Source organism: Camellia sinensis, chromosome 15 (genome assembly GCF_055761805.1).
Source record: "Camellia sinensis isolate YWXY chromosome 15, ASM5576180v1, whole genome shotgun sequence".
Lineage (NCBI taxonomy): Eukaryota > Viridiplantae > Streptophyta > Magnoliopsida > Ericales > Theaceae > Camellia > Camellia sinensis.
Genome location: NC_138975.1, coordinates 69706455 through 69726989, shown reverse-complemented (window position 1 = coordinate 69726989; position 20535 = coordinate 69706455). Strand labels below are relative to the sequence as shown.

The 20535-nt window shown below is 33.0% G+C and overlaps 1 protein-coding gene and 1 long non-coding RNA gene across 3 annotated transcripts; both read right to left on the bottom strand.

Moving 5' to 3' along the window:
* Positions 1–1468: 1468 nt before the first annotated feature.
* On the bottom strand, positions 1469–6496 carry LOC114282055 (uncharacterized). Its single transcript, XR_003636102.2, has 4 exons — positions 6140–6496; positions 4597–4631; positions 4071–4261; positions 1469–1795 (listed from the first exon to the last, which is right to left on the bottom strand). It is a non-coding gene; the product is annotated as an uncharacterized LOC114282055 (long non-coding RNA).
* Positions 6497–8858: 2362 nt separating this feature from the next.
* Positions 8859–18512, bottom strand: LOC114282056 (putative inactive purple acid phosphatase 27). 2 transcript variants are annotated; one of them, XM_082910330.1, is made up of 12 exons: positions 18100–18512; positions 16706–16797; positions 16074–16140; positions 15854–15976; positions 15525–15617; positions 15002–15131; positions 14317–14398; positions 14103–14235; positions 13307–13512; positions 13073–13198; positions 11883–12192; positions 8859–9316 (listed from the first exon to the last, which is right to left on the bottom strand). In XM_082910330.1, the coding sequence occupies exons 1-12, from the start codon at positions 18322–18324 to the stop codon at positions 9011–9013; spliced, it is 1893 nt and encodes a 630-aa protein (XP_082766456.1). In that variant the 5' UTR covers positions 18325–18512; the 3' UTR covers positions 8859–9010. The 2 variants fall into 2 exon arrangements, with proteins under 2 accessions (XP_082766456.1, XP_082766457.1); XM_082910331.1 differs by lacking the exon at positions 8859–9316 and adding an exon at positions 10368–11045 and having other exon boundaries at positions 18100–18392.
* Between the last annotated feature and the right edge of the window lie 2023 nt (positions 18513–20535).

Here is a 20535-nt window from a genome sequence, read left to right as displayed (position 1 = left end):
AATTCATTACGAATCAAATTTTTACAAAACTTCATGTTAGGCTTTAAAAATCATGATGATAACAAATATCAAGTCAGTTTTGGTTTCTGACATCTTTAAGACCTTCAATTTTCTACTCAAAGCTTTGATTTCAACAGATTTTCCTACACTCAATAGATAGAAATTCACAAATCATATCATTCACACAACTAAGCATGCAATTTCATATCAAACACATAATCACATGGATAATTAAAGAATAAAAGCACACTATGGAGTCAGGTTATCACCTAAAGAGTGCTGATTTTGCAAGGGAGACGCAAGCAAAAGGTCCACTAAAGCCACAAACAATGAGACAATTTGTGCAAAGGTCTCAACAAATTAAAGAAAGAAATGAGATGAATCCGTACATGGGACAAAGATCTTATACGGAGATAGAACATTACTGTAGGAGGAGTTGTTCCAATAAAGGCTGAGGAAATAGGCAATGGATGGATGTATGAGAGTGTGATACTTTGAAGGAAAGCTAAGTATGTTGATATTAACTGAAGATAGAGCTTAAAGAAATAGGAATGAAAGAAATAGTTATAAGAAAGGGTGGTCGTCGTGAGATGATATTGTCATTTAAGTCAAAGGAGGAGATGAACTTAAAGGTGAAGGATGTAATGGAAATAATTGGGGAGTAGTGTGAAGTAGTTATGTGGGAACTAGGGCTGGTGCTGGAACAACAAAGATGTGTTTGGATTAGCTGCTATGGCATTCCTTTGAATCTATGGAATAGCTTTTTATTTGCCTTAGACTGTGAGTTAATCCCATTAAACTGCACAGTATAGGGCCACTATGCTCGTGACTGTACTAGATCAACTTCCATAGATGCAAAAGTGGCGAACCAATTTGAATAAAATTAGTAGTCTATGGGGTGAAATCATTTGTGTTAAGGGAGACTTGGACTAGTCACATTCCTTTACCTGTAGAAAGATAAAGATTGCCACGAAGTGCATGGAGCCAATCAATAAAGTGATAAATATAGAGTGCAAGGGGATGATTTACCCAGTAAGGGTAGGTAAAGAACTAAGTGTTGTAGTCCAAACAATTAAAGAAGCTTGTATCTGTAAGAAGCATATGCAAATGGAGGAGGACTATAGCACAAATGATCAGATGCATCAGTTCATGGAGGAGAGGGACATAAGAGAGAAAGAGGATGATGACAAGGTTGATTTGTCAACCTATGAGATGAAGTAATATGATGAGCTGGGATGTACAAATCAATCTATCAAGCATGGAATAGTATGAAGCATGGGATGTACAAATCATTTATTTGTAAAGACATAAAAATCAAACTATAAAGCATACGATAGTATTAGAGATAAATAGTGTCACGACCCAAACCCGAACCCTACCCCAGAGGTTTAGGTCGTGACCGGCCAGTAATCCCAGATTACCTCTGGCCTCAAAGACAAAACTAATAATTAATAGTAATAATGGGGCCTTGCGGAAACAATATTAAATATAAACATGTCCATCGAACAGTGCATACATGAAAGTTCGTATGAAATTTAAACTTCAACATTCTTATAGATGCAAATACAAAATACATCATAGTATCTTCTACACATGTACAAAGTATCCATACTTAACCAGTTCCAAAACAAAAGAACTAAACAAAGTAAACCAAACAAAACATCTTGATTCACAAAGTTGACACAACTTGGCTCCGCATGAGTCCAAGATCGCCCCCATCACGGAGGCACTCCAAACGGCTGACAAAATGGTGGACTCCCGAGGTTTCCTTAAGCTTGACACGCCATTTTCTCACCTACATATATATATATATATATAGGGAAAAGGGGTGAACTAAAGTCCAGTGAGTAATACCAGTATAAACAGGTTAAATGAATGATGTCTATCATAGTACAAAATCATATCACATGAATTCAAAGCAAATCATATCTAAATACTTGTCATATCAAAGTTCACAAATCATAATCATATGTGGTACATCCATTAGTGCACAAAGGGACCACATGGGTCTAATGAAGGAACCACTTGGGTCTAACGAAGAGACCACTTGGGTTTGACGAAGGAACCATATAGTTCTGGCAAAGGGACCACTTAGGTCTACATTAGAGATCTCTATACACATATAACAAAGGGACTTGGTATTGGTACCCCCAGGCAAGGGCTACACTAAGAATGCCACAAATTCTTTTCTAAAGAGACATTCATTCATTCTTATCAAAATAGCATTTCAAAATAACATTCTTGCGGTAAGCCAAATACATTTTAATAACATATCTTTACAAAGATACTACTCACAGTGGACTGGTACTGACGATAGACCTTGGTTGACCACCTACACAAATCACATAACACAAATACACATTCGAAACAAATAACGTATCTTAGTTTGATTCTCTTATGTATGTTTCTAGCTTGTTCCATGATTAAGGATATTCAAATGATGCAAAAGAACGCCTAAATGAGCATGAAGATGCAAATGTGCAAGTATAAGTGGTGGTCAAAATTTGTTAAAAACAGGGTCTTCGCTCGAGTGTATACTTGGCCACTCGAGCGGTGTGACCGGTCTGCAAAAGTACTGGATGCTCAAAATTTACGATCGATGGTGGCTCGAGCCAAGTGCTAAACAAAAGTGAGTTCGCTCGAGCGCACACTTAGTCGCTCGAGCCAACGGCCAAATATTTATAAATTATTGGATGCCTTTGATTTTCGCTCGAGCAAAGGATCCTTTGCTCGAGCGAACTGGGCAAATTTTGGGTTTTCCAGATTTGTGTTTGAAATTTAAAATCATTCTTTTCTTGTTCAAAGCTTGCATAGTTGGTCTCAAAAGCTTAGAAACACTTTATAAAACATGAATTGTTGGAAATTATGAAACCATGATCTCAAATCATCTTTTAGTTTTTCAAAACAAAGCTCAAAACATCATGTTCTTGACATGCATGTGGCAAACTCAACTCTTTTCTTTACAAAACATATTTATATGAGATGTTGAGTGCAAAACCATGAAGAACCTTAAGAAATAACTCATATAAGTCCTATGCATGTATGAATTTGTGAAAAACCAAGTTTAAAGATGAAGAATTATGCATGCAAGTACACAATTCACTAAGGCTTACTACAGTCAATGTGGTTCTAGCTCATTTATTTCTAATTCATCTAAATGGTCCTACAACTTGGTGAATTCATCTTCCTGCATAGATTGTTCTCATGAATTAAGGGTAAAGATCTTACCTACAGCTTGAATTTGGCCTTAGATTAGCTTAATCCATCCAATCTCTCTTGAATTCTCTTGATTTCCTCTTTTCTCTCTCTACAATGTTGAGCTTTCTTCTTCCTTCTCAATTTTCCACTCAAGTTTATTGAGAAATGAAGTCTAAGCTTAATTAGTGCATATATATAGGTTGATTAAGGCTTTATTAATTACATGTGATTAAGACTAATTAATTGGGCTTAAGTCTAATCAATTATAGTTAAATTATTCTAATTATTTTGATATGAATCAAATTTTAATTAAACTTACCATATGGTTCTAAATATTCCAATTAGCATATTGAATTAATCAATTTTGGTTTTTGAATCAGTTTGGGGTTTCAATTTCGAATTCTAAGTCGACATTTAAACAGATATTTCACAAACAAACAGATAAGTATCAAATAAACACATAATCATGCATATTATGCCCAGGAAAATAATATGTAGAAATGACACGGCGGTCGGGGTCGTCACTGATAGTTTATTACAAATATGTTATGACAGAATTTCCCCATATGCAACCCATGATCCCATCTAGGAAAATGTTCAACAATGTCAACCGAATCAGATGACGGATGGAAAAGGATACACCAAATTTCAACCAGTTTTATAATACTAAAAGGGTACTCACTGGTCACAAAAAGAGGTCATATGAGGGCTTTGTTGAATAAATTCTTTTACAAATATCCAAAATCGAATTTAAATCCAGTATATGCCATGTAACATAAAACATCCAATTAATGTACATGCAAGCCATTTCTATACAGAGATAGATCAAATCATTTTTAACCATTAAAAAGAAAGGGGAATATTCAACTCACAACTTGAACTTGAACCTTGAACTTCACGTTTCTGCAGAAATGGCAACAGAAATAACACTAACACCGAAAATTTCAATTCCTATAAAATACGTCTGCTCATGTTTACCTCAACGTACAGTTTCTTCCTTTTGAAAGTCGGACTTCCCTTCGTAATCAACTGTTTCCCTTGTGATCTACCATTTACAACCTATCTGTCAAAAGCAATTGAAGGAATACAAATATGACACAGTGGCTTCGTCACCAAAAAAATAAAACATAATAAAAAAGGAAATCAAATTATTGGGTTGTGGAAAATACAATTAGAGAAAAACAACAAACATAGCACACATCTAAAAATATGGCTGCTAGAAATTAGACGTGCAACATATATCATATATTTGATGACAGTAATAAGAACACATTACGTATATTCATATATAAATCTAATGTCCGACACAAAATGGGGAAATCATTGTGGTGGGAAACCAAGTGGTCCAAAACAAGGACAAAAAATAAAACCAATCCAAAAAATGATGGAAATACATACCTCCCATTAACTTGAGCACTGGAAGCTTCTTTGTTCTGCATTGGGAGAAAATGAAAAAGATGAAAAAATGAGAGAAAATTCAATAGCTACAACTTACAACATGTCATGCAAATGTTCATTCAACATGAGACACATAGCTGGCACACTTGCAAGTGCAAGCTACATGCACAAGCACACATAAACATCCCCAAGCACATTCAATACTGCCCCTAAAGGTTTAAACCTAACCCGTGCTAAGCACGCTTTCACATAAGAATACATAAATTGAACAAACAATCTAAGTCCAAACAAATTTTAAAATTTAGCACTAAAGGTATCACTCATAGCTCTGACAATTCAACTGATATCTCAACCGTCAAAACAAATTGTTCATCAAGTCTCTTCACTTGCATTAAATATAGAGGATCACTTCACACATACATAGTAAACATCAAACCTCTTCACTTAATTATATATTTACATTACTATGTTATCAGATAATTTATGGATTATATGCATTTGGCATTTTTTTTTTTTTTTAAAGATATGAAATAGTTTGAATTCAATTACAAAGAAGCGATAGACTTAGCAACCACTAAATCCACTAAATCCATTAAATCAACAAAGATGTCTTGATAGGCAGACAGTCGAATGTGCACAAGAAAAAAATAAATAAATACAACAGGGACCCCTCATCCCATACTTATACATTTATATGTTTATAGGAATTAAAAAATAGATTAAAAACACAATCACAATTAAATGTGCTAGATGGTAACATTCCAAATGAAGCAAATACCCATCAAATAACTCTGTCCAACGATATATCATACGCATTAAGTTAATTTGAATAGAAAAAAATGCAGAGTAAAAAAAACTTCTTTGTATGTGGCAAGCAAGCAAAAGCCACAATTACAAACTCATACTAACAGCAGCATCCAAGTACTAATGGTTATGGAACTAAGTATTTTATTATTTTGAAGCTCAATAACCAAAGTTCAAATAATTGAAAGTTTTGGACAAAAAAATTCCAAAGGGCAAGTGTGATAGATTAAAATTAGTTTAATATTATGCTCACTCAATAACTATGGGAAAAAGTTCCCCCCTTATTTTTAAACTCAAAGAAATCAAGATTTCAAAAAGCAAATCAAATAAGGCACATTTAATTTAAAAAGTGTCAAGAAACCAAGTAATGGACGTGGAGGTATGGATAACAGTCCTAAGGCAACTCAGAATCCCATGCCTAATTAACATGAAAGGAAACCAAAATTGGGGATATAAAGTTGAACAATGAGAAATTCAAGGGGAAAAAAACTAGTGCGAAACCCAGGAACCAAACAAGCGCGGAAAGAGATAAGACGAAAAATGATGAAAAACCCAAATGGAAAAAAAATAAAAAAACAGATTCCACTATATGATTTTTTGTAAGAAAAACCCAATTACAGAATAAACGTCTCCGAAACAGAGGGAGGCTTATCAGATTTTGTTTTTGTCCTCATTCGTTCATGGTGAGCATTAGACAAAACAACACATCAAAAAATTCGAGAACTAAACTTTTGGTTACCTAATCATAGATTCTTCATGAGCTTGGATGGTATTCTGATCGATGTCCCAATACCGATTTGAAGCCCTCTTATGTAGAGGTGGCATTGGGCAGATGTAGAGCTTCCGGATTTAGTCTTTTGGACGATTCATTGTCTTGTCTTTCTCTTCGATTCTGAATTTTGACTTCGACGATGGTTCGACATACTAATGGGGCTTTTGATTTTGATTTTGCTTTTGTGTTTAACTATAGAAAGAGGTGGCAACAATGGTGGAGTAAGGGTTGCGTAATCAGTCACTCTCTCTCTCTCTCTCTCTCTCTCTATATATATATATATATATATATATATATATATCTTGTACGTGCAAAGATTCTATCATGACCTGGATCCGCCCATAGCCAGTTAGTCCTAGTTTGGGAAGATTGAAAAAAGACAAAAAGTTAAAAAGTTATTATTCTTTAACTATTCTATTTAAGTCACATCATCTTATTTAAATCACATCACCCCTCTAACACATCACTTCAAACCCAACCCAAACCCAATCCATATTTCATAAAAAGTCAAAAAGTGCACTTATTTAGTCTTCCCAAACTAGGCCTTAGTAATGAGGTTACGTGTGGGCTCAGTTCGAAATCAAATCATATTTAGGCCTAGTTTGGGAAGACTAAATAAGTGCACTTTTTGACTTTTTTTGTATTATGTGTAGAAAAAGTAGAGAGGAGATGTTGATTGATGTGACCCAAAAAAGATAAAAAGATGAAATAAGTGCACTTTTTTCTTTGTAGCCAAACTTGGCCTTAATAACAGGGGTCAAATTGTGAAAGTAAAATTTACAAAGATTGTCTAATAAACTGTGCATACATGGCTCAATCAAAACATTTTCATATATGTAATAACTCACACTATACAAATATCTATATTTTATATGTATTACATAAGCCTAAGATCATTCAAAAGTTAATATTAACAAAACCAAGGTTATACATAGATTTGGTCATACATGACCACAAAAGAACAAAAGGGAAGCAAAACAAAAGTAAGGTCTCTTGCATGAGGCCACCTTCATTGACTCCTCAAAACTCGATTTCTCATTGCTTACTAAGATTGGGGCTGGGAATGAGCTAACACTCAGTAAATAATACCAAAGTAAAAGAGTGAGCTCACCTACATACATATATATATATATATATATATATATGAGGGTGTCCATGCATAATTTGGATATGGATTGCTTTTATTTCTTGGGTAACTGAAGTGATAGATTCATTCCCCCATTGTATGACTTTAAAGTAGAGGCAAGTTCAATTTTATTTTTACCATTACCTTAGTTGATGAGGATAACATGATTTGTGATGCCATACCAAGGATAGTTGTGAGTATTTTGATATCTTTTTAGAGGACCTTTTCGAGTTGCCACCACATCGACAATTTGAATTCTCCATTGGTCTAGTGTTAAGCATGGCATCACTTTCCATGACACAATATATATTTGCATCTGTAGAAGTACGCGAGTTGAAGGTACAATTACAAGAATTATTAGATAAAGGTTTCGTTCGCCCTAATGCCTCACATTGTGGTTTAAAAGACTTGTTGCATACAATAAATGAAATTGTGATCCTTACGAAGTGACCTAAGTTGTTTTCTTTTCTTTGCTTGAGGACTAGCAAAGTGCAAGATGAATGGTGTGATCTGAGCCGAAATATTACACATTGAAGCCCATCAACTTATGTTTTTAGTCCTTTAGCTATCAATACTTGATATAATAAAAGTAGTTTTCCTTGTCATGTAAGCTGATATAGTATTGAGGCTAAAAAGCATGCCAAATGAGTGAAAAAGAGCCAAAAATGGACCAAGAGCAATTCGCACATGTAAATCATGTGCCCCGCAAATGGCTCAATTTTAACAAGAATTGACCTTGACTTGATCTGCTCGTGCAAACCATCTAGGCAGCACAAGCAAATTTACATTGTTTTGCGTGCTTGGGACAAATTGAGTGGAAAGGAGGCTGAAAACTCATTTCTAAGGATCCGAAAACCTAGAAAAGATGGCTTGAAGCTGGAGAGGTGCATCCAATCATCATCCATGGTTTCTTCAACTTTTGCAGATTCCACTCTATTCTCTCCATAAGCAGCTATGAAGCCATAGTCGAGTATCTTTCAATTTTGTATTTTGATTTGATTTCTTTGAGATTGGGTAATCGTTATATGATTATTAAAAAAAAAATTATTCAATTAATGTGTTCGATTTTTGTGATTGAGAGCACATGTTCATACAATTATTTTACATATCTGTATATACAAATTATGACACAAGTCAAGCCTAAGGAAGACGAATATGTGGCAATCCTGATTTAGTGTAGATGGTAAGTGTTGGCCGAGTATAATTCGTGGTTGCAATTTGAATATAATTGTCTTCTTAATGACGAAAGCAGAGCCTATAGCCACGATACATTATTATTATTATTATTATTATTATTCTTCTTCAAACCATTGAATTTCTAGAATCAAATACATAAAATAGGTGATGTTCAATTAACGACGGATTCAAAGTCGTAAGCCTCTTTCTATATTTGGAACATATCAAATTTACTTGCTAATTAATATAAACTTACGTTTAGTAGTTTAATTAAATCCACAAGCTTTAATCAATTTAATTTATGAATTATCATTCAAATCAACATAATTCAGCACATTAATCTTTGTGGTACGATACCTGGACGAGCCACTATTCTACAGAATGTGTCGCGTGCAATGATTTATTTTTTTATTGAAAAATGACTAATCAACCACATCCATAATTATATTCAGTAAGGGTGAAAACATATTCAACACAATAGTCTTCATCTATATTCACCACAGTAGTCATGGAAGAAAGAGTATAGAATATTGAGATCAGGTAGCCAAAGTGGTGGGTTCACAACCATCATGAACACAGGCCAAGACATCCCTGTAGTCCCTTGAGATGGTGAAGGAGTCATAGACCTTTCCATCACTGCTCTTCTTGTACTCAAACAGAAGTGAAGAGTGATTAAATGCAGTCAATTTCACAAATCCAAAGTCATAATCCCTGTAAAGACTCCATGGAGTCTGCAGTGAGCTGAACTCTGACAGGTGGCTTCCTCCACCACCTACCACCACATGGATTGTTCCATTCACAGTGCCTGAGTAATGAGATTTTTCCGTGTTCACACATTGATTCTGCACCACACAAAATAACAAACAACCACCAAGCTTCAGGATATATAGTTCAAATTATGTGCATTTATTTACTTTGAATAATAAATGTTTTTATTTCTGTAACTCAATTAATGGTTTAGTGGTGTTTGTTGGTTGCTTAGATAGGGCTTAATCTCTACCATTCCCTTTGAAAATATTAAAATAAAAATAAAAATCATTTGAGGAGGTAATTGCCCATGTTCGATACTATGTCGAGCACTTTTGACATGTCGGATACACGTTCAAACATAATTTATTATTATTATTATTATTATTATTATTATTATTATTTTTAAAATTAGACTTGAACATGTTTCAGACACGTTGGGCACACACATATTCATTGCATAGACATACATAAAACACATTATAAGTTTAAAATAACTTAGTATATGATTAATAAAGAAAAATAATGTATATTTATAGTTATTAATTCTAACTTCAGAAATTCATGTTATGTTGTATACTTCTATTAAATTTGAATAAAATATTTACATATTAAAAAGATAAAATCATATATTTTGCACGTGTTCTACACGCGTTGTGTCCTGAATTTTTTTTCAAAATTCCCGTGATAGTGTGTTCATGTCCAATGGCAGAGCTACAGTGGGAAAATTACGTTATTACTTCTATATTCAAGAGTATTTGTAAAATGTACAATAAGATTATCTCTTGATTTTTTTTTTTTTAAACACATTTTACTAACTATATTTCATTCTAGCTATTTTTTATTTTATTTTTTTTAAAAAAGCCCTTTATATTTCATTAATTTTTCACAATGTATAATGAGATGATATCCAACTATTTCATATGCTACTTGTCAATATGATCTACTCAATTTTATTTACAGAATTAGGGGTGGGCACGGGTAGGTTGTGGTCACGGAACCTCCAATCCGTCATCTATCTGCCAGCTTGGCGGATTGGAGAAAATCAATCCGCATCCGTTTGCCAATCTGACAGATGTAGATTGAGCGGTTTGGCGGATGGATGCGAATCGGTTTGGCGCTTTAAAATTTTATAAATTTTCAACATAATTCAACTTGTGCACTTCCTTAAAAAAAAAAAAAAAGAAAGTATTACAGTTAATGACTTAAAAAAATATTACAATCACTGCATGCCTCATCCAAAGAAAGAAAGTTTGAAACTTTAGAATATCACAATCACATCATGCCTCATCCACATAAAGTATTACAATCTGTAGTTCTTAAAATATAAATACAATTCAAACCACCAAACCATGAACAGAGCAATAGTAGAGATTGTATGTCTCTGTATTGTTACATCTATATCTGTTTTTGAAAACAAAAATCAACCAGCATATATCATATTTTATATTTATTATTTTTAGAAATAGATTTAAAAACCAAAAAATATAGATAAATAATACGTTTATTTTTTTCAATTCAAAAAAGATATTCAAGTTGAAATTTTTTTTTCAACAAAATATTTAAACTCTTTTTTAATTAAAAACACAAACAAAATATTTAAACAAACTGAAAACACAAAGTCTTATAAATTACTAGGGGTGTTCGCGGTTTGGCAGTTCGGTTGCAGCCAAAGGAATCTCAAATCCGCCATCCATTCGTCAGATTGGCGGATTGGAAAAAATCAATCCGCAACCGTCCGCTCCTCATCACGCATCCGTCCAAAATGCGGCGGATTGGTTTGGCTCGGTCGGTTTCGACGGATCGATATATCCGCTGCTCACCCTTATACAGAATAAGTGTTTGTCACTTCTTTTTGTTTTTGTGTTTATTTTAAAAATAATTGTTGACCAACAAAATGACTTCATTAATAGTATACAACTATAGGAAATGATTTTTTTTTTTTTTTCACAACCCTTATGTAAGAACTTGTTTTCTATTAGTAATTTACCAAATTTTTTTTAGGTAAATTACCAATAGATCCTAACAGTTTACTTAATTCCCCTGAAATCCTATTAAAAATAAATCTTAATAAAATCGTCGCTAAAAATAATTTTGTGACAATTTTTTTGCATATGTCACTAAGAGTTGACAATTAGTGACTTTTTTTTTTATCACAGTTTTTATAAATTGTCACTAAAATTTACAATTGGTAACATTTTTCTATGACAAAATTTTCAAACAGTTGTTGAAAGTTCAAAATTAGTGACCTTTTTTTGTGACGATTTTTTTAAACTCTAAAACTTATAATTATTGACATTTTTTATGACAATTTTTAAATTATCGCTGAAATTAACAATTAGTGATATTTTTTAATAGTATTTGATGGAAAACGCCATTAATTAGACAATAAGTCCACCTATTAGGACCTACACGTAAGTCTCCATTTTTTAATTTTTAATTTTTATTTTTAAGCAACTAACTCGCCCCCCCTTAGACATAATTTCTCATTCTGCCCCTATTTGTGTCTATGCTTATTAGCATGCATGTCGAACAGTGGAAGGAAGTTCAAACATGTACACTATAATCTGTGCAGGAAATTGTGTCTGTTCAAGTGTTCAAAGAATATCATAGACGGTTAAAAATACCAAGATTATCTTTAATGAATTTTTTTTTGGGTACCTGGTAAATGGGGCATATCCTCTCATAGTTGTGAACATGGCCATAAAATGCAATGTCCACCTTGTATTTCTGCCAAAGCTTCTGCAAGCTTTCCCTTCCCATGGGCTCTTCAAATGAGCCCTCCAAGGCATAATATTTGTCAGAAGAATACCCAAGAACACGGTGAGCAGCAAAGATCAACCACGGCTGTTTTTGCCTGTCTGCTGATGCAAGGCAATGCTCAATGAACTTGTACTGCTCAGTACCCTCCCTCCAATCATGTTCAGTGTCAGCTATACAGAAGTGGAACATGCCATAATCTGTTGAATACCTGAAAAAAAGAATAATAATCAAAAACACTTTTAGAGGGAGTTAGGAAATGCCAGCATGGTATTAAAAAAAACACTTACTAAAGGTGAAAGTCAATATTACAATTTGGCTGGACAGACCAAAAATTAATGTTAGCAATAACACCTCCAATAGGTATGGTTTGAAGTACACCGGTGGTTCTTTCTCTTGAATGTCTAATCCTTCTATGAACTTTGAAGAGTTTGAAATTTGCTACTAAAAACTTATCTAATCCATTCAACATTGCCAGCAGCTATCATAAATGTTGTGTCATCTCCATTACGCTACGGAATTTTGAAGTCCTAATAATCATGTCACTATTGGGAGTAACAGCAACTAGCTCTCATTTTCGGGTGGATTTTCATTCAGCAAGATTTAAATGCCTATTGTTGGCCTGCGAATACTCACCTTGACTTTACTAAAATTGCAGTACAAGGTTGACTTTACTAAAATTGCAGTATAAGACGTCAAACCAAACACAAGATAAAGTACCCAAACTATTTTTTTTCTTTTAAAAATGTGAGTTTTTTGTTCTTTCAATTCCACTGAGATTTTCAAAACAGTATAAAATCCTGTCCCAACAGGGGAAAAAATATAAAAAAGAAAAAGAAAAAGAAATAGAAGCAAAAAATGAAGAACCTGCAACAGGCAATTTACTGATTTGATCACTGACATTTCTTTCTTATAATGTCCAGGACATCGAAATTTTGTTTTGCAAATACCCTCACTTTAAATTCTGTTTTGCAAAACCCTTGATAATCCCCGGGACATTGAACTCGCTATCTTAAGGACCAGTACCTAATATTTCCTTTCCTCTATCTAGAAGTCTTATATGATAAATTCATATCATTTATCCAACTTACCAGAACTTAGCTCTGTTCTCAGCAGGAACATAAAACATGGTCTCAGCTAGCACACCACATTCACCACCCGAATCATTAGTGTCATAGAAGGACCCTGTCCCTGGTGTGTCACGTTCATGATTTCCACTGAACGAGAAGTAAAACACATAAACTATATAGTGGGCATGGTAAATTTATCAATATATAGAGAAAACAAAATATGCATGGCAACAAAGCACATAACAAGATGCAAACCTCGCAATCATATATGGCACGGTTGATGCAATGGGCTCCACCATTGATGTGAACTGATCCCATTGTGAGATATATCCATTTGCATATGGGAGATCTCCTATATGGAAGACTATGTCGAAGTTATCCAAGTCCTTGATTAGCTGATCTGTTGTGTTAAGTGAACCAGGTTGATAGTTACTGTATTCATTTGAACCATCACGTTCTGCCTGAAATATGTGAAAGAAACATAAAAACATTTACGAGTATGGTATGCCATAGAATAGGAATTTATATCTACCTCAATAATGCATCAACCACCCAACATTTTCTCCAAAATTGTTACTTATTTGATAATGGTGAGCAATAGAACAAATAGTTTGAGAGTAAAGAAGAATAAACGCATAACTAATCCTTCAAAATATCATTTGCAACAAAAAGTTACTTTTGTTTAATTAATTAAATATTAAAACACAGAAAAATCCTCTGGTGTTCTCCTTACTTAATTCCACTATAGGAGTCAACCAAAGCATAATTATCACTTGGTTCTTCATATTCCAAGATTCCATGATCAAAAAAATCAGAAAGATTACAAAATTAAGGTTGTGTTTGGATCCTAGATTTGTTGAGAAAAAAGATAAGGAAAGGAAAAAAAACACATCCTAAGAATATGAAAAGTACAATAGCTTTTAAAGATGTCTTGAATGAAAGCACGGGAGCAGCCTATTCATTGAAGAAGAAATTAAAACTAAAGAGAAAAGTAAAATTGGTAATGGAAAACCATGATAGTGCTTAGATCTTTCCACTTTGATGATATTACCTTTCCCATGTCGCCAAATACTATAATACGTTGAAGTGAGTCCTGCCCTGGATATGGTGAAGACTTGAAAGAGTAGACCTTGCTCCAAATATAGGAACCATTAAACAACCTATGACCGAGCTTGTAAGTGTACCTGCACAAATGACAGCCCTAAGAACAATAGTCATGCTTCTTAGCAACTTGATAATATGAAATTGATTCTTGTGATGCATACACTGAGTTTGGCCACAATTCTTTTAAGAAACTTGTGTGAATGAAACCAGGATCACGCCAGCCCACTGTACGTGCTGGTGAACCTGCGTATTGATAAGATAACTTTGTCATGTAGTTTCTGTTTTTTTGGTAATTGTCAGATAGTTTCCAGTTCACATGTTTTTTGGGTGATAGTTACTTTTATTTGTTTATTTGATTTTGTCCAAGTTTAAAAAATTTTGCACAAATATTCCCAGTTTCAAATTTCAAGCCCTACACAATTCCAGTCAAATTCTATCTCACCTTCCTAAATGTATCCAAGTTTCTAAAGGTTTGGTTAAATTGTCAACAAAACTGATTCTTTAAAATGGAATGTAAAAATTGTCCTGTTTCCAAGTTATTTTTCTGAAACACCTTTTATCCTAGATTTTTGGAGGGAAAAAATGCTGATGCTGTCCAGCCTATTCCTATTTTTTGGGCTCATCCACACACAGTGTGTGTTATGCCTGCCACCCCTGAATCATCTGATTTTATTTCATGGTATCAAAGCCAATAAGACTACTTTTCAAAAGGCTGATGAGACATACTATAATACATGGCATGATATTATTAATGAGGCCAACCTGATGATATTGCCCTTCTCAAGCATGAACCCTTTGATGATAAAATATCAGACTGACATAATTAGATGAGGAGATTGATCATACCACACATGCTGTTTCGATGAAACGTCAACGTTCCAGCTGGTGACTGAGTTTGATGTTCTCCCTTAAAACCCCACTCAACAAAAGGAACAGCTTCATCAATGTTATAGCCGCTTGTCCAGGTTACTGTCATCTGCAAAAAACCAATACAATGTCTTGTATGAATTCTGTTGCATAAATTACATTGATATTGCTAATTTGGTGATTGAACAAAACAGAACAATCATTTTGTAACTAAAAAGCCCCACAGTGACCAGCAAGAAATAGAGTCACTACAGATGCAGGATCAATATTATCCCTATTCAAACCGTTGATATTATCCAAGTTACATTCAGAAGTTAGATGAAATTCATAACTCCGAAAGTAACATGAAAATCTTGGAATTTCTTATGCCCAGATGAAATACAGCATTGAACTTTATTTCACACATTAAAGAATGGACAATGTCATACCCATGAATACATAATGATGTTAGCTCAGGCTTCAATGCTAAGAAGTTCTACAAAAATGGAAAAAAGATACTCACTTCGTTCCAAGACTTCCCTTGTGCAAGGCGCGGATAAAGGGGCGCCTTAGGATTTGAAAAAGTTATAACATTTGAAACAGCCACCAATTTTGGCTACAATATACAGATGCGTGGTTAGTGTTCAGACTGTTAAAAAATAACAGATCAAAAATAAAAGTAACTGCATCAGGCAGGGCCAAATAAACAGCTACCAATCTATGATGAGAAATGATGTAACTATAAATAATAACAGACTTTTTCTTTTTTCTTTTTTACTTTTTCTTTAAGGAATATATCAGATGTTGACGGAGCGAAAGAATAAAAAAGACATAGAACAGAAATGGACACACATTTGATAACCCGCCTGTAAATAATCCAAATGAGAAGTCTGCTCGTTGATTGATTAATATGAATTTCAATGATGCATTGCCTGTTTTTGTATAATCAGAACTGGACTCATTGGCATACTTGTACTGAAAAAAACAACATCCAATACGGCATTGGTTAGGGAAGAAAATAGTTGAAACAATCAGCATTGATTTTTTAATCCCATTAAGTTACAACACAAACCTTTATTGGAGCTGAGCATATGTATGGAGCTTGTTGTCTTGAGTTGTCTGGTGGACAGGTTGACGAGCTGTCATAATAAGATAATTCTTTTAGTCTCTAAGCTATAGGATATGATCATATCATATCACATAGGTATGCATCAAAATGAATGTGAATGGTTCGGTCTTTTGAACTACAACTTCCAAAGTTTTTAGGGCAAGAAATTATATCTTGCATGTGTGCATGTGAATATTAAGCCCCTAATGTAGTCATTTTCTACAAGAGGGGCATGTGAGAGACAAATTTCAATTTGGAACCCTAATGAAGAACCCTGATATAGCCCATGGGTGGTTTTATCTCGTGTGTAGGGTTGTTGTAGATAGCAGGAAACACCTCATTTTCCCTTCAAATAAGAGTTTGAGAGGCCAGGTCAGCTGACAAGTAACGACAGGGTTCAAAAATTGATCCCAATTCAAGTAGTTTAGGTGTAAAATTAATATGATTAAAAGGACAAAGGTCTAATTAATTTTTGTGGAATAATTTGGGGGGTAAAAAAAAATTTCCTCTATTAAGCCCCCCTTATAAAATTGTTATATTCTACAAGCAATAGACCGGCAAAGCATTTAAAAGAGGGGGGTTTGAGGTGGACTAACTTAAAATTTGCAGGAGAAAAGACTCCAACCCAATCATCTTCAGAAGGATTAGGACACTTTAACTTCACGGTTATTGATTGAGAATCTTCACCCTACATATAAATTAGAACACACACAATCATATTGATATTCCCTAACAACATTTTTGCATAAAAAGGAAAAAAAGAGAGAAGAAGAAATAACAGATTCTGGGAAATTGAGTTACACCAGATGATTAGAACATGGATTTCATGCCCATATAATGAACAAACATCCAACAAAAAAGAACCATGAATCCGTAAAAATTATTTTGCAATAAATATTTGATTTGTTCCATAAATTGTACATGTAACCGTGTCCATGTTTGAATTCGAGAGAATCTGAAACCAGAGTCCAGAAACAAATGTTGAATTATTAATCATTAACAATTTATATTAACAAGTTCAATTCAACTAAAATTGGATTCACATAGACACAAATGGATATCAAAGCTTGGGCATCCTATTATGAAGGAGAGAGACGTAAATTGTAATTGGTCAAACAAGCTCTTAATCTGGGTCACATTTTGATCAGAAAAGGATCATGATTTACTCAATTGACATCCTAACAGTGTGTGTGCTATTACTTAGAAGCTGGCCAAACAAGCAGTTGGTTGACAAAGAAGAAATAAAAGTTGAAAATTTGTTTTCTTTCTTTTGTTCCATGCCCATCCATGATCTGAACAAGTCACACATACACTCGACGAAATGGCAGATCTATTCACTCTATATCAATAACCAAGCCGAATTTGGTATATCACAAGGAGGGAAAGGGATAGGGATAGGGATAGTGAAATGTGAATAAAATATTCTTACATTTCACTTAGTTTCACAAGCTTTTTTCTTTTTTCTTGCCAAATCCCTTCTCAAATCCATGAATGTGTTTGATTCAAGGATTCAATGAGGGAAATGGAAAATGAAAGGGAAAGGAAAAAATAGAAAGAAAATGATAAAGAATTGATAAGATTCGAATTCCAACTTAGTTTGGTTGAGTTGGAAAATAGAGAAAGAAAGGAGCCTCACGCTATGTTTGGTTTGGGAATTTGGAAAAGAAAAGAGAAAAGTGAAACTAAATAAAATGTAGTTATATTTTATTCACATTTTACCTGATTTTTCCACCATAGACAGCGTAAAGTATATTTTTGCCTTTTGTCTCAATTGATTCTATGTTAAATAAAGATCAATGGTGTCATAATAATGCGCTTTGACTTTAATGAAGCCATTGTGGTCGATAAAATGCAGCAGAGAATAAACAAGGAATTGAAGAATATTCAAATATAGTTGGAGGTATGGATAAAACGTTGAAATACAGCATCTAGTGAAAGAGTAATGAAGTAAATAAAAAAGTAATAAGAATTGAGATTTGTATATATATACATGTTTGCCGAGAAGGAAGGGGGAGGCAGTGATTGAGGCGGAGCTATGAATGGCAAAAACGGCGTTGTGGATTGCAATCTTGGAAAGTGGCTGCTCGCCGGAGCCGCCACGGAGATGAGTTGCTGAAAAAATCGAAGTGGAGTTGACACAGTAGAAGAAGAAGAAGAAGAAGGAACAGGACATGAAGATGGTCAGAATGAATCTCTGAGAGGGGAAGTGACCCATATTCTCTCTCTCTCTCTCTGTCTGCAAATGGAAATTTCAACAACCACCCACCCACCCAGCCCAATCCCATCCCTGTCCGAACCCAATTACTATTATATACTTTTTTTTTTTTTAACGATAATTACTATTATCAGGGGCGGACGGATATGGGGGCCGGGGGTCACGTGCCGCCGAATATATATATATATATATATATATATTTTAAAATTTGTTTGTGCCTATGTACACAGCCCAGTCCACTTTGACTCAAAAAAGAGCTGACACACGCACGCACACACACACGCGGTCACAATTTTCAGTTGGAAAATGCTATGGACCTTAAATAAATTATCAAATTTTTTACTAAATCTCTCACATGGGTGTGGGATTCACACAAATCAAATATGTGTGGGTCCCACACCTATGTGAGAGACTTGGTAAAAAATTTGGTAATTTGTTTGGAGTCCCTAGCATAACTCTTTTCATTTATGTGTATTGTGAAAAATCGGTTGGGAAATTGAATGCACGATTAATGGATGAATGATAGCTTAATTGTTTATATTGAGAGAGAAATTTTTAATAGTATTGATAATGATACTATCATGTAAAGATTTTAAAAGATAAAAACTCGTCGGGATCAATTGTAAAAGTTTAAAATTAAAAACTTTTGGTAATGAACATTAACTTTTAATATTTAATAGGGTAAACTATCAATAGGTCCTAATAGTTTGACTTAATTCCTATCAAGTCCTATTCAAAATAAGTCTTGGTAAAATTGTCTTTAAAAATAATTTTTTTGTAACAATTTTTTTATATACGTCGCTAAAAATTGACAATTAATGACTTTTTTTTGTCATGAATTTTATAAATTGTTACTAAAACTTACGATTAGTGACTTTTTTTATAACAAAATTTTTCCATAAGACCTTAGATAATAAGTCCACTTATTAGGATCTACACTAAATACCCCTATTTAATATTAATTTGAAAAATTATTATTATGCTATTATTATTGATTACAGAAAAAAAAATTTGACATTATAATTAATAAGTATCCTTTACATTAAAATTTTGATTTCGCCACTTAGGCCTCGTTTGGGAACAGGCTAATTTAGTAACTTTTTGGCTATTTAGCTAAAAATGTAGATAAAAAAAACATGTATGTTTGGGATGACTTTTTAGCTAATTACAAAAAGATGTGCAAAAAGTAGAGAGAAAAGAGAATCTTTGACTTTTTGATATGAGTTGTTGACTTTTTGACTAATTTAGTAACTTTTTGACTAATTAATTAAAATAATCTTTTGCCAAACGAGACCTTACTACTACATAAACCTACACAAAAAAAGCCACGTTTAGAATCCAAAATAATGAATTGTTTCCAACGTAACCAAAAAAAAAAAAAAAAAGAAAGAAAACAAAAACAAAAATTCCAGAATAATGTCACGTGGCTTGGCTTGCCGGTCAATACCCCTCTCCCTCACCGTCTCCCTCTCCCTGACTTTCTATCTCTCTCATCGATAATTAATGTAATGATTTTAATTTTTTTAGAATAAATATTTTTTATTGTAAATATTTATTTATTTTTTTAATGTACATTATATTTATTATATTTGTTTATTGTATTTTTTTTAAATATTTAAAAATTTACAAAATTTTATTTTTTTATTTTAAATATATAAATTTTATTTTAAATATTTTTATTTTTTATTCAAAATATTTTATTTTCTTTTGTAAATATGTTTTTAAAATATTTTAATTTTTTAAATATTTTGGTGTTTTTAATTTTTTTAAAGTTTTAAAAATTTTTGGATTGCAATATATATCTACATCATAACAAATTATTTGGTCAATACTTAAAAAGAATAACAAAATATTTTTAAAAAAATAAAAAATATTTTTCAAAAACAAAAATAAAAATATTTTCTGAGAGAAGTATTTTTCAAAAAAATAAAAAAAATAATTTTAAAGAAAAAATAAAAAAAAATTGAATTTTTTTTTAAATAGAATTTTGAAAAGAGTTGTGAAAAAAAAAATTTGAATTGAGTTTTGAAAACTTTATTTGGTTGAGTTTTGAAAATAATCTTGAATTTTTTTGATTGAAATCATGATTCTAAAAGAAAACCAAACGCTACTTCAGTTTTTCTTAATTTACTCTCTAAGCAAATTATTAAACAGAAAATAACGCATTGACAATTACGTAGCATAAAAATATTTTATTATACAACTCACATC